General features: G+C 49.6%; 1 protein-coding gene across 1 annotated transcript in view; it reads right to left on the bottom strand.

The window, feature by feature from the left end:
• Positions 1-298: 298 nt before the first annotated feature.
• Positions 299-15410, bottom strand: part of CMTM4 (CKLF like MARVEL transmembrane domain containing 4) — a 68001-nt gene continuing 52889 nt past the window's right edge. Inside the window, exons 2-4 of the mRNA XM_047710202.1 lie at positions 13757-13933; positions 6010-6108; positions 299-4439 (exon numbers count right to left, since the gene is read on the bottom strand). Coding sequence (XP_047566158.1) covers positions 4275-4439; positions 6010-6108; positions 13757-13933 — 441 coding nt within the window. The 3' untranslated portion in view covers positions 299-4274. The remainder of the gene's footprint in view (positions 4440-6009; positions 6109-13756; positions 13934-15410) is intronic.

Raw genomic sequence — 15410 nt, 5'->3', positions numbered from 1 at the left:
GAAGGGTCCCCCAGTACACAGCTGGGTGTGCTGAGCCCCTCCCTCCTCTCACTGCCCAAACTGGCCCCGCCCCCTGCTCCCACGTCTCCAGGCCATTGCCTAGCTGGTCCTCAGAGTGGGTGCTTGCTGATAAGGTAAAAAACACTCAAAGACAGAACCCTTGGGTTCTGTAAAGTTCACTAGGAACTAAAAAAGCGTCTGGGACCTCACAAGCTCACGGCAATCCCTGGGGCAAGAAGGAACTTTTTATTTTGCTGGAGAGAATCAAGCGGCAGAAGCCTTAAGTCTAGAAAGTGTTTTTTGTTTTGTTTTGCCTTTCGCTACCTGTTTAATGTCATTATTTTCCTATAAACAAGATAGGGAGAAAACAACAGGCGGCAGCGAAGGACTTCACGGTTGCTTGGTTTTGAACACGGAGGCTCGATGGGGACCACTTAAACCATCACTGACTCCCAGAATCACTGAGCTAGCCACACACTGCCTCCACATGCTATTCATCTTTAGGGAAGATCTTGCATAGCCAGAGATTAGAACCCGGTCCACCTCTTAAACACATGCAGGGGTGAGGAATTTCTTCCCAAAGAGCACACGAGTGTCTACAGGAGAAGGACCACACGTAGGATGTGACACACGGAGGCATTATTCCAGGCTTACTGGCTGCAAGTGAGAATTCACATATGTGCGCAGACAAAGGAGTTGGTGCTTCCTCTCCCCAGGAGACTGCCTGTGGCTTAACTGAAGATCGAATCACTAAGAAAGCATCAAAGAAAGACGGATGAAACTGCAAATTTTAAAAGAGTTGACATGTTTTCAGTGGAGTCAAAAGCTCTCACCAGAAGCATCCAACACATCAGACTTACCACCTCTACCCATGGGCAAGAGCATCCTTGCCAGGGACTGTCATGGTGCCCCCGAGGGCTGGGAGTGGGCTCTGCCTCCCAGAGCTGAACCCTCAGAGCCATGCTGGGTCCTCACTGGCTTCCGTGTGGCTGGGCCAGACTCTGCCCCTAAGGGCACTTCAACTCTGCTTGCTGAGAAAGCAAGGTGTTGGGGCTGGACAGGTTATACTATCCCTGCCTTTTGGTAGGCAAAGGTCATCCCACTTGGACAAGTATTGCTGCACAGAGTAAAAATCGAAAATAAAATACTTTGTATCAAACTTCTGTGAGAGTGTAATCCATACTGCCTTTGTCCTTCCCTGGCTTTCTATGAAGCCAATGAGGGTCTTTAAGCCTCCATGACTGTAATCCTTCTGTTTGCAAGGGAAAGACCTCTCCCTCCATGTCTTCAGCAGTGAGAAAAGACACAGGAGAATCGGAGGGAAAAAATACCACATCAACCGAATCAGTGCCAAGACCAACCTTCCCTGAAGACGTGTCTGCGTCCATCCAAAACCCCCAGAAGTTCCCCGAGATGCTTGCGGGTTTCAACCACACTGTCTCCAGGAACAAATTCCAACTTACACAGCAACTGCAGTTCCCATCAAGTCTGGCTCCCACTATGAAAGCCAGCATCATCCTACCAGAAAGCTGAGAAACATGAAGATTGCCTTAGCCTTAAAATCCCCCAAACCAAACTGATGTGGTCCATATTGGAACTATTAAATGCACACATAGGCTTCCTTCAATTTGGAGAAAAGGAAAAAAAAAAAAGGCCTGTTAAGCCCCCCTACATCTAGACTGTCTTGTTTGTACACAGAGGCAACACAAGGAAAATGCAAGCGGCATCACACCCGCCCTAGACAGCCGAATTCCCTCCACCAGCGCTCACTGCCACACTGCCCAGCGCGACCATCTGTGTCACCACGTCACCCGGGTTTGTGAGCTAGAGAGCGGGCCTGGCCGCTGCTGGGTTTGCTGGGAGCTAATTAAATATAAAGAAATGTATTTACAAAAAGCATGGGGGGAACCTCATGGCACAAAAGATATTAACTAGTTACAGGGACATAAATAATTCGGAAGATTCTAACACTACGATGCAAACTGACTCTAAGCCCCTCTGTGGCACAAGATGCTGTCACTTGTCATCAGCTCTAAGCCGTTACAGTTCTGATGGACTCTGAACCATTTCTTGCAGCTTTCAACACATCCTCAGGAGACCAACAGGCCCTTTTTCACCAGACAATAAACTGGTTTTATTGTAGTGACTTGGGAAAACTTAGGCAGCGAGCCTGCCTGAGTGGCATTCTTTCCCCGCCCCCCAATCTCACTTCAAAGGTGGCTTTTTAGTAAGACCAAGTAACACGATTCCCGGCAGATTGCTGATAAAGCTCAGGGTGGTCTTCCCCAGTGGGCCCCGCTGAATGCAGGGCTGAGTCTTCGCCACCCTGTGTCTAACTGGAACTCTCAGAGGGAGATAAGCCCATTTTGACCATGCAGACACACTCAACAAATGCAGAATAAATACACAAAAGGAGCAGATAAAATCCAGATGTCCTAATCTCCCCCAAAGTCACTACATCTACTAAGTTCAAAGTCTGCGACTCCTGACTGGTACTGCCTCACAACACACACACGGGCCGGGGGCTCCATCCCACCTGCGGGGGAGCGGGGGTCTGCACGGGACACAGACAAGGAGCTTGCACATGTGACCCAGGCCACTGCCCCAGAAAGGAAACACAGCAGAATTCCAGTCGTACTGGATGGCCTGTCCGCGGGGCTAACCCCTTGCCCCCACTCTTCAGAATTGCAGGCTGAGCAGTGGGACCTGCACTGGAAATCAGAGGCATGGGCAGGGCTGGACGCTTTCTCACCTATGCTGTGTCCCCCCCACCGCCCGACACACTCACGTCCGCTCCCCTCTTACACGGTGCCCAGCCACCACTGCCATCGTCCACCACTCTACAAGGTCGTCCCGGGGGCTCTCCCAGGGCTGCACACTTGTCCCCCCAGTGGGACAGGTCTCCTCTCGAGGGATGGCCAAACACAGAATAAGTAGAGTGAGAAGAAGGTCTGTAAACATTAACAGTTCAGAGAGTGGAAACCAACAAGGTAAAACAATTTTTCCGTGAACAATACAGATAGTCTCCAACAGGAAGAATACGAAGGACAAAAAACACTACACTATAGGATCAGAGGGGCTCAATGAACACATTCACTACATAACCTTCACTTTCTCAAGAATCCGTTTAAAATCTGACATCACGAGAATTCTTCCCAACAACTTCCAAGATCAGTGTTCATAGTTAGGACCCTGAGGCACGAAAGCTACAATCTGTGCCTCCCGAAACATCAGTGAAACCATGTGTTGTGGTGGAAATTCAAGTATTTCAAATCCTAGACAAACCTACTCAGAATCACTTTACAACTGTCCTCAGGCATTCAAAAATTAGCACACGTCCCTAAAACAGAGATGTGTCCCCACCCGTGGTCCATGAAGCCAGCAAAGGGCAAGCATTCTGGCTGGTGGAATGGACTGTACTTTTTTGTATGACTTTTACCTGAGAAGGTAAAATTGCAGGAAGTCTGCAATTCGGCCTCCAAGTAACAAGGGTGGGTAGGAAACTGGAAAACAGGATGGTCCCATATTCCTGGAGGAGATCATGGAATTCAGGGAGGTGACGCATGGGAGGAGCAGTGGAGTGAGTTCTCAGCAGGGCGGGAACCAAAGGGCGACCTTCCCGCATGCCAGCAGGCCTGCCAGGCTGTGCCAGGAGGACAGCAGCTCTTCCCATCCCCGTAGAGTCCAGACCCGGCAAACAGCTCCAGCAGCACACCCGGGGCCAAACCCTCGGTGTCTCCAAGGCCCAGGGATGGAAGACGAGGAGCAGGGGAGGGGTCCGGGGGGGAGGACTCCACGCTGCCCTGGGGCCCACGGGGGGCCTGGCCAGCGACTACTGCTGGCTCTTCACCCCTGCACCTTCAGTCCTTGATTTTTTTTACCCCTTAGCAGCTCCCATTAATCCAAAGTCTTGACTTGTCACAAAAACATGGGACAGGGTGGCTCAGCGTCAGATGTGAAGCCTGTACTCGGGGACAGTGAGGATCTAGAGGAGATATGGCAGCCAGTGAGGCTAGCGGCTCCGACAGCTACCAAATGCTGGAGAAGCTTCGGGCCTCTCCCAGCCGCCCCCGCCCCCATCTCAGCAGGGGCTGCTGGGGTCCTGCCTCACAGACCCGCCAACAGGGCCACTCTCTGAAAACCCTTTCCTGGAATGAACTTTTACCAAGAGGACAAAATTCAGCTTAATCACAGGAAAATCTGACATGACGAGGAAAAGAAAACTTGGTTGGAAGGGTGGGCACGAGGATGAGAGGGAGGAGGGCCCCTGGGGCTCATGTGTCCAAGCGCTGAATCTCAGGGCGACCGTCCACGTCTCTGGACTCCGTGCGGGCCCGGATGTATTCACTGGCGCTCTGCTGGTGGACACTGACTCTCCATTTCTGCACCGCCAGGAACGTGTTCACCGCATACACCGCAGTTGCCAAGAAGCCAAATATCTACAAAACACGGGCACGGTTAGTCCTCGGACCATTAGTCGTCGACGGGGTGTCAGGGGAGGACCGGCCCCGAGCAGCTCTTGTTGACCTGAGCCGTCCCCACAGTCATCTGGCTGTCAGACGACAGCCAAGAGTGTAGTTAATCATGATGCCCAGAAAGTCCTGCCTGACCAGAAGACAGACAGCCTGAGGTTTTCTCTTCAAGTATTTTGGATCTATGAAACACAAACACACACACAATTCACAGAAGTGCCCCGTTTTCGTGGCCACTGGTCTCAGGTAAGAAAGTACAATGTAGCCAAAATACCAAACAGAGAGAAAATGAGTGTCAAGCCACAACGCCTGACATCCCAAACTGTGTCCTCCAAGCCTCTGCCTGCTGCCCAGACGCCTTCCCCTGGACAGCCCCAGGTGGGCAGCTCCTCCGAGAGCAGCAGCAGAATTTTAATGATTTCCTAATGACGGATCAACCTACCGAGTGACACTTGGGTGAACAGCTTGTTCCGTGTTTTTTTACAAACCTTTCGAACTCCCCTTCACATCACGAAAGTGCTGCCTATTCATTTAAAATACAGAACAACACAGAAATGCAAAGCACAGAGAATCAAGGTCTTAACGTGATCTGCTTCCTACCCTGCCTGCAAAGGCATTCTACCTTGAAGAGCAAAAAAAAAAAGTCATCTGACTGCTAAATGGCATCAGGACTGCCCTCTCCTTCATTAAGAGCCCCACACCGACAGATCAGGCTCTTAAAAGCAACAACACTGACAGACACCCAGGGCTCTGTTGCGAACTGACAAAATCAGTGATTCTCAAATTTGAGTGTGCACCTGAAGCACCTGGAAGTCTTGTTACAATGTATTTCTGGTTCAGGGGCTCCGGGAAAGCACAGTCGACTGAGGGTATGATTCCTAGTTCTTAGCTCAGGTCATGATCTCAGGGTCGTGAGATCGAGCCCCGCGTCAGGCTCTATCTGTGCTCAGTGCAGAGTCCGCTTGGGACTCTCGCTCCCTCTCCCTCTGCCCCTTCCCACCATGCTCTCTTTCTCAAAGAGATAAATAAATCTCTAAAGTGGGGGGGGGTGCATTTCTGATTCAGTAGCTCTGGGGGAGCCTGGGATGGCCTTTCTTCTTCTTCTTCTTTTTTTTTTTTTTTTAAAGATTTTATTTATTTGACACAGAGAGATCACAAGTAGGCAGAGAGGCAGGCAGAGAGAGAGGAAGAGAATCAGGCTCCCCACCAAGCAGAGAGCCTGATGTGGGGCTCAATCCCAGGACCCTGGGATCATGACCTGAGCCAAAAGCAGAGGCTTTAACCCACTGAGCCACCCAGGAGCCCCGGGAATGGCCTTTCTAAAAAGTTCCTTGGTGATGCAGAGGCTGCTGTTCTGGGGACCACACTTTGAGAACCACAGCACTAAAGGAACCAGGACCTCCACTGTCTCAGTAACATCATCATTAGCAAAGAGAAAGCCCAAGAAGAACAAGCAGGACACATGCTAGGGGACAGAGGAGAGCCCATCACAGTGTGTATGAATTGGCCTGTGTTTTCACCAGCCGAGTGCACTTACCACAGCAGCGATTTCTGCCCCAGTTTGGTGGTTTAAAGCAGCTAGTACGGTCGAAGCGATAAAGAAAAAGAAAGTGCTGAGTCCAGTGTTGACCAAATCCTAAAGAAAAAATAAAGTCACTTGAAAAGAATTTTTTATGCTTTGCCCTGAAAGCAATGGAAGGATTTTCAAAATAAGAAGCACAACATCCAGCCTCTCTGATGGTTCTGCAGTTTAGTCCTGAAGGCCCAGGGGTGCTGGCCCCATGGAGGGAGGCAGAGATGGGACCAGTGTACGATGTACATCACCTGATAGGTCACCACGGCAAAATTCATGTTTTAACCAACCACACAGTCATTTCTTAGTGAATTTTTCTAGAAACCCAATGGCTAACCCATCAAGGACACGCAGCTTCATTGCCGTTAAGAATTCTATTGTCATCTTTTAAAAAAAATACATTCAAAACACCTTGGCATGGACAACACTCCCCGGGAGTCCAGAATATACCAAACTGGCGATATCCCCTCCAACGTGCCCTCGTTCATGTGTGACATTCCGAGCACACTGTTTTCCAACCTAGACAACACACTCAGCCGGACCTCACGCTCTTGCTTACACAGTCTTTCAAGGCTCTGTGTGGCTAAAACCCAGAGGATTTTCTCCTAAGCTCTATGAAAAGCAAAGGAGGTTACACATCCAATGCTTCCAAGATTGAACTCTTTTCTTAGTTGTTGAGAGGAACAGAGCACAGCGATTAAGTGTCACAGCCCAACTGGGACCTAACCAGGCACGACGTGGGATAAGCCACTTCACATCTTGTGTCTCATGTGAGAACAGCACCCACGCCTCACAGAGTTCTCCTAGGGCCCCGGGGGAGCCACGCAGGGCCCCCAACAGCCTGGGCCATGCCAGAGCCCCTCTATCATCTCCACAGAGGAAGAACCCAGAGGACACGGAGAACATGTTAGACTGTTTAAGTGCCCGGGGTGGGGGCCCTCAAGGGCCATCTCCTCTTTCTAAAGATGCATGAAGAACAACGTTCTCATCACGAAGGTACTGAGCATGCGCGGCAGGAAGCCCAGCTCCCTCCTGGCGTGGGCTTCTGAGGGGGCTCACCATGGGCTGTGAGTACCCACAACTACAAAACTATCCAGAAATGTTGGCCAGCGGGGCCACTTTTAGCTGTGGCCAGCGTTCAGCAAGGGCAGATTTTTCACAAATTCCAACCAGGAAGTGTTTAGTTAGAATGCTCAGTTCTACATAAAGTGCTGTAAGGGTAATGAAGACTATAAAATGTCCTTTCTGAACCAAAGACTATTCAGAAGTGGGGGGCACGCTTTACGATACAATGCTGAGGTCAGACATCAAACAACATTATATGTACATCAGGGGCGACAACAGAAACATACACGTGTGGTCAAGGGCCTACATGCCCTTGCTGGTTCATGCTATTTGTCTATGTGATTTCCACATTTGGAAATTCACTTTAAATATCACGCTAGTGCAGAAAGGTCCAAGTATAAGGACGTTCGTGGTAGAGCTTAAAATAGAAAAAAAAAAAAAAAAAAAAAAACACGGAAGCGAAGAAAATGCTCACGAACTGGGGATTTGTGAAATAAAATGGTATCGCCAAAATGGAACACTATGTGGTCATTAAAAATAATGATGCATGGGCGCCTGGGTGGCTCAGTGGGTTAAGCCGCTGCCTTCGGCTCAGGTCATGATCCCAGGGTCCTGGGATCGAGTCCCACATCGGGCTCTCTGCTCAGCAGGGAGCCTGCTTCCCTCTCTCTCTCTCTGCCTGCCTCTCTGCCTGCTTGTGATCTCTGTCTGTCAAATAAATAAATAAATAAATCTTAAAAAAAAAAATAATGATGCAGTTGTACATTTAGCATGGAATATACCTAAGATAGTTTAAGTGAAAAAGTGTGATTCTGATGGCTCCATTCTCCCTGCTTCACACATCACTACGTAACGCCAATGGGAAAGCTAGTCTACCTGGTCTGGAAGGTTGTTACAACAAGTAATACAAGTGGTTATCCCGATGGGTTCTGTCCTGTAGGACTTTTTGACAGCTTTACTGAGATGTAACTCATATTCCACATACTATGCCCAATTAAAATGCACAATTCAGTCACCACGATCGCGTTTTAGAACATTGTCAGCACTCCAAGAAGAAACTCATCAGCAGGCAGTTTTCCATTCCCTCCCCTAATCCTAGGCAACCACTACTCACCTGCTTTCTCTCTCTGTGTCTTCCTGTTCTGGACACTTCATATAAATAGAATTATATATTATGTGGTCTTTTGTGACTGGCTTCTTCCACTCAGGAGGACGGTTCTAAGGATCACTCCTGCTGGATCACGGACCAACACTTCTCTCCCTTCCGTGAGTAGGCCATATTCCATCGTACGGATACACTGCGTTTTTATCTACCTTCTTGTCCGTCTTTGGACACGTGAGTTATTTCTACTTTCCAGTTATTTTGAATGACCCTCGTGTGAACTTACAAGGTTTTGGGGAGATGTATGTTTTCACTGGCCTTGGATCATCACATGATTTTATTTTTTTATTACCTGCATCTTCCAGCTTTTCTGTAACAGACACTGCTCGGGACAGCTTAAGAGACTTAAAAGTGGAATACTGCGGTTGTGGGTCAGCATCAACTACTGGAGTTCCTTGTCCATGAGACAAAAATCAAGGTTTGCAGGTTCATCCTTCACCCTGGGGGAACACACAGACATGCCCTCTGACTGGGCTTTGGGGGGGTTTTAGTCAACAATGGTGACCCATTTTTTTTTTAAATATAGAAGTAACATTTTATTTAATATTTATTTATTTATTATTATTATTATTTTAAGTAGGCTCCACACTCAACATGGAGCTTGAACTCACAACCTTGAGATTAAGAGTCAATGCAGTCCACCTACTGAGCTAGCTGGGTGCCCCCTAAAAATAATAATTCTTGATATCTACCTTCACCAGCTCCAGTTTAATGTACTCCTCAATACACGCTTTCATTTAATTCTCACATCAAGCCTATGGAGTAGATATTCCCATTGTACAGAAATGGGCTGAGTCTTTCAGGAGTTCAGAAACTTGACCAATGAGGTGATCCATTTTTTTAATGCAATTTTTTTTTAATGCTTTTACTGGGATGTATACTCTCTCAGCCACATGCTTTCCAGTTTGCCCCAGCCATCCCTACTCCCTATCGTCTCACACCTCCCACCACTTTATGCTTCTAGTCTGGCCCCTAGAACACCCAAGGGTGTAGACCGTCCTTGTGCTAGGAGATGAAGAGGAAATCCACCCTCCCAAACACAGGCTTCCGGGTGTCTCCTTCGCTGACACACTGGTAGATACAGGGGTGAGCCTCTCTAACTCCACTAACAGGTCAACAGGATGTGGCCTAGAGGGTATGAACCCAAGGCCTACTGGCCATATCTGGTCCACAGACGGGTCTGACATGCACAGCATTCCAAACAAATTTGAACACACCAACATCTAAACACCAGAAGACTGCACATAAAAAACTAACCTCTTAAAGAAAAAGAAAAAAAGAAGCTTCTAGCTGTTCTTGAAAAGCTGTTCCAGAAACGCCCGGAAGCAACGACACAGTCAGCGGGGACTGGGAAGGAGAGCCACCTGCCCTGCCGCCCCATCTCCGGCCCATCTGCTCAGGTGCCCAGCCCTGGCAGGCCCACCGTCTCCAACCCCATCTCCATTCCAGAGAATGGGCCATCCAGCAACGTGCCCTCCCCATCCGTCCACACTCTGGGCCCAGTGGGTACCCACACAGCTTTCAAGGCCCAGCCGGCATCTGGCTTCTTCTCTGAACATTCCCCTGCTGACACCCACTCCAGGCTTCTGCCCCAAGGCATGTACTACCTCTTTGCCTGTGTTCCACCAGGCCTTACACAAAACTGCATCTCACGAAGCACACTGACCAAGGGGGAGCAGCTTGCATCGACCCACCCCATGCTTTTGGTTCCCAAATCCCAGCACAAAGCAGGTGTCCAACAGATGTCTGCTGGACTGGCCACAGGTGAGACAGCTGTAAACAGGCTCGATGCAAATGGTCAATGACTTTAACTCAATCATGCCTGTGTAATGAGATCTCCACGAAAAGCCCCAAACCACGGTGTGCGGGGAGCTTCTGAGCTGGTGCTACACCCCCACCCCGTAAGGACAGAAGCTCCAGAACGCTGAGACTCTTCTGGACCCTGCCCTACACATACGCATCCCTTCCGTCTGCCTGCTCCTGAGTTGTACCCTTTCTGGCAAACCAGTGAGCCTAAATACAGCACTCCTCCCAAGCTCTGTAAATTGTTCTACAGAATTATAAACCCCAGGAGGCAAATCTGCACTCGGTGCAGGTTCCCCGGGAGCCCCGTTTGTGGCAGGTGTCTGAGCAGGGGCAGTCTCCAACTGGGCCCTTCTCCCGGGGATCTGTGCCAACTGCAGAAGTTAGTGTTGGAACGGAGCTGAATTTTCGGACACCTTGTTAGTGTCAAGAGAATTAGAGATCTGCTTGGTGTGGAAATACTACACAGATTCAGTTGTCAGAAAAAAAAAAAAGACCTATATTTGGTGTGAAAAGGGGTGTCAGGAAACATTATACCACGAGTCATGGCCAAGGCCTTGGGGCTCTGCAGGTGGCCCCTCTGGGTGATTCAGACTGTCCCCACTCAACAGCCAACCTGGGTTCTTGATCGTGCAAGGTCTGTGGGGTGAGCAGGGGCCACCAAGGCACTGAGGAAGAAGAGCCAGGACAGTCTGGTGTCATGGCAGGCAAGAGCGGAGAGTGCAGCAGGAGGGACACAGAACATTCCAGGGCAGTTCTGCTCGCACTGTTCAGTGGAAGGGGCGGGGCGGGGGTACGGAGACAGAGGAACAGCCAAGGGATCCAGGACCATGGAGGCCCCAGTGATCCCGACCAGAGGACTTTCAAGGATGTCAGGTGTCTCTCTTGACCCAGGTGGATGCTCCACAGCCTGTATCACCCCTCCCGGAGAACAGATGACCTGAGCTCCCCTCAGTAAGTACACTTCCTCAAGTTCATGTGCTCATGCACTCTTCTGTTGAATAAGCATACACCTTCATCTGCTCCAAAAGGGTGGAAATTCTGGAAAGGATCCCAGAGGACTGAAAGTGTTCTCAAGTGACTGTATCACACATAGGCGTGTGCCCTACCCAATGCTGTCCAAGAGAAGAGCATGTACGTGAACTTCCCAGTGAAAAAGATGCACATCAGTATGACCCAACATGTGGTAGCCACCAAGAGGGAAAAGCCCTTCATGTTTAAAACAGAAAAATCAAGGGGCGCCTGGGTGGCTCAGTTGGTTAAGCAGCTGCCTTCGGCTCAGGTCATGATCCCAGCGTCCTGGAATCGAGTCCCACATCGGGCTCCTTGCTTGGCAGGGAGCCTGCTTCTCCCTCTGCCTCTGTCTGCCTGTGCTCGCTCTCTCTCCCTCTCTCTCTGACAAATAAATAAATAAAATCTTTAAAAAAATATAAAATAAAACAGAAAACTCAGAATTCTAGCAAGCTCACTAAAGAGGTATTTCTGGGGATAATGGCCAGTATGAATTAGTTATTAAGCTGCAGTATGAAATCTTTTAACAGATTTATAGCTGTCAAATCAGCAGATAAGACTGAATGAGAGAGTGAAGCCAAACCTGGCAGAAGTCTGCAGGGGAAACGTGGTTGGTAGGAGACCAGGGCCCCTTGCCTGCAGTCATATTAATTTCTCTCAGAATGGCAGCTGCGTACACAGGCTTGAGGTCCCTTATACGCACGGTCTCATTTCATTCTTAAAACAACCCTATAAAACAGTGTCGTCTCTACTTTACCAACGGTGGCCTTCAATATGGGGCTCTAAGCGGAGTCCACTTGGGTTTCCCTCTCTTGCTCTCTCTGCCCTTTTCACCCTACCCCTTGCACGCACTCTCTCTCTCTCAAATAAATAAATAAAATCTTTTTTTAAAAAAATGGTGAGGGGCCCCTGGGTGGCTCAGTCGTTAAGCGTCTGCCTTTGGCTCAGGTCATGATCCCAGGGTCCTGGAATCGAGCCCCGAATCGTGCTCCCTGTTTGGCAGGAAGCCTGCTTCTCCCTCTCCCACCTCCCCCTACTTATATTACTTCTCTTGCTATGTCTCTCTGTCAAATAAATAATAAAACCTTAAAAAAAAAATAGTTGATGGGCGCCTGGGTGGCTCAGTGGGTTAAGCCTCTGCCTTTGGCTCAGGTCATGATCTCAGGGTCCTGGGGTGGAGTCCTACATTGGGCTCTGCTCAGCGGAGAACCTGCTTCCTCCTCTCTCTCTCTCTCTCTGCCTGCCTCTCTGCCTACTTGTGATCTCTGTCTGTCAAATAAACAAATGAAATCTTAAAAAAAAAAAAAAAGTAGGTGACTCACACCAAAAAAAAAAAAAAAAAAAAAAAAAAGTTGAGATGGTAAAACCTGTAACAAAACCAGGACAAAACCAGCTGAGTTTTCATCTGACACCAGCTTTTCTAGTTCAGCTCTGCTTTTCTTCTCCCTCCTAGAAGCCCGACCACCACACAGAATATTCTGTGGGAAGACCCTCTCCTCTCCACAGGCCACAGGATCACCGTGGGAGGGGCCCTGTCAGGCAGGGTGACCAGACCCACCTCCTCCCAGGCTCCCTTCCCACAGTGCTGCACACACCCAGCACAAGGCAGCAGAAGGGGAGCTCCCACAAGGGTAGGTAGTCTGCAGCGCCCTGCTCTGCTGCTGCCACCATGCGCCCTCTCGGGGTTGGGGCCCCACAGGGCTCTCCTCCCAAAGGCACATGTGAGGCAGGTGATGGTCCTTTCCTGTGATTCTCTGACTGATTCCCTTTGAGCCCTTGCACATGCTTGTTTGCAAAGAAACATCAAGAAAACCAAAGTTATGCCACTGCCTTTGGCTCAGGTCATGATCCCAGGGTCCTGCCATCAAGTCCCACATCATCGGGTTTCCCCTGCTCTGCAGGGAGCCTGCTTCTCCCTCTCCTTCTGCCTGCCATTCCCCCTGCTTGCGCGGGCTCGCTCGCGCTCTCTCTCTCTCTCTGTCAAATAAATAAAATCTTTAAAGGAAAGAAAGAAAGAAGACCAAGCACTACTAAATTTCCATTCTCACTGAGCAGGATAAGGAAAAGTAACACAAGACCGGCCTGGGCGTGACCAGCCAGGAGCAGCTGGGGCAGACCGGAAGGCGAGGCTGTCAAAGGAGGTTAAGAACCCAAACCCCTGAGAGCTTGGGCTTCCACTCAAAACTCTGATCAAAGCACAGAACCCTCCGTGTCCTCCCAGTTGTCTTTGAATTTAATACTAATCCTAGGCTTTGCAAGTCACTGGCATATTCATTCGTATTTTCAGTTCTTCCCAAATCAATGCTTTTGTAAATGGCTTTTGGGTCCAGTGTGAAAAATATACAAACGTATTAATTCCATTTTTTTCTTTCCAGGTTCTGCAAATATCAACATTATCAATCTGCTCAGAGGAGCATAAAACTGAAATGACATCTTCCAAGGGGGCAAATAATTGCTATACGACGGCTCTACTGTTGGTGAAGAGTCAACTTACTTTACAGTTTTACTCAACCCAGTGGAGAAAGTCAAACTCTCACAGCTGCATGCCAGTAAACCCAGTATCAAAGAAATGGGCACCAAACAAGATGGCGGCGAGATTCCGGGCTGACCTTGGAGCTGGGCAGCACCCGGTCCTTTTAGGGTCAGAGCACGCTGGGGGCTTGTACTCACGGTCAGGTTCCAGTTGATCTGGGGGATCCTCATGTGGAGGTTCAGACTGAACAGGATCAGCAAGACTCCCGTCACCACAAATGCGCTACAGCTCACAAACTCAAAAAAGTAGAGGCCTTCACACGGGGAGCACTCCATGATGGTCTCTATGCAGATGAACGCAATCAGGGCCAAGATCTAGGAAGAAAATTGGAAACACACACACGTGTATATATTTAGTACCCGTCCGTGGACATATGTGCCTGCCACATTTAAATAAAACCCCACCGCCACCGCCATATGCGGCCAGTAGTCCTCAGGGGACGGCAGTATCGCTGTCAGGAACAGGACCTGATGAAATTCTTACGTAACAACAGGTATGGCGGCCTTCGCAAAGGGATCAAGTCCTAACGTGGACACCTCCGCCCCGCCGTGGTCCCCGGCCACTGTCCGGGGGTGGCTCGGGCCCTGGGAGGAAACAGAATGGCTCTGCCATGTGTTCAGTGCTTCCTCGGCCACCAGTAAGTGGTCGCGGCTGACACACGTTTCTCATTTCAAGTCCCTACCACAATTATGCTGATGCCAAGAGGGCAGGGTCCAAATGGTGTCTGTTTATGCCATCTGCAGCTACCCTGGGGGTTCAGGCAGAGGTCAAGCAGGTGGTCGGGGACCCAGGAGGGCTTTAAAACAGGAAGGGATGCGAATTATCCCCTCTTCTCCCAATTACAAGCGCCTAAAGGCGAGGCCCACCTAATTCATTCACAAGCTATGCTTTTTAAAGGCGATTACTGGGCTTGGCCATTACAAAGTCGGAACAACAGCTTATAAAAATGCTGAAAAATTGGGGCACCTGGGTGGCTCAGTCAGTTGGGTGGCTGCCTTCGGCTCGGGTCATGATCCCAGCGTCCTGGGATGGAGCCCCATATGGGGCTCCTTGCTCAGCGGGGAGCCTGCTTCTCCCTCTCCCTGCCTGCATGCCACTCCCCCTGCTTGAGCTCTCTCTCTCTATCTCTCTGTGTCAAATAAATAAAATCTTAAAAAAAAAATGTTGAAAAATCTACCAATAATGGCACCAATTTCTTCCTGAAGGACCAAAGTAACATTCCAGCAATTTGTCCTAAGAGCTTGGAGATCATAGTCAAACAGGTATTGGTGGAAATCAGCATGTGAGCTTTTTTTTTTTAAGTTTTTTTTATTTATTTGACAGACAGAGAGCACTAGTAGGCAGAGAGGCAGGCAGAGAGAGAGGCGGGGAAGCAGGCTTCCTACCGAGCAGAGAGCCCAATGCGGGACTTGATCCCAGGATCCCGGGATCACAACCTGAGCCAAAGGCAGCAGCCCAGCCCACTGAGCCACCCAGGAGCCCCACCATGTGAGCTTTTAAAGAAAGATTTCAGGAGAAGGAGGCGGCCCAAAAGCTCAGTGGATGGCCCAGGGAGCAATGAAAGGTCAGGTGATCTTGCACCAAAAACCAGATCGATCTTGGGCTCCTGGCCTCTACTCTAGCACTTCTCCAACCAAGTACCTCGCAGCCCACCTCATGTCCAGCCTGGCTCAGAACGTGAGGCGACCCCCACTGCAAAGGTCCAGGACGTGTAGGCAGGCAGCTCTATGGTCCCAGATCTGTCTTCAGAGCCAGCAAATCGGCATCACCAGAGAGCCGGCTAGAAGTACA

Source organism: Lutra lutra, chromosome 17 (genome assembly GCF_902655055.1).
Source record: "Lutra lutra chromosome 17, mLutLut1.2, whole genome shotgun sequence".
Lineage (NCBI taxonomy): Eukaryota > Metazoa > Chordata > Mammalia > Carnivora > Mustelidae > Lutra > Lutra lutra.
The sequence above is the reverse complement of the archived record's forward strand: the minus strand, read 5'-3'. Positions and strand labels throughout refer to the sequence as shown.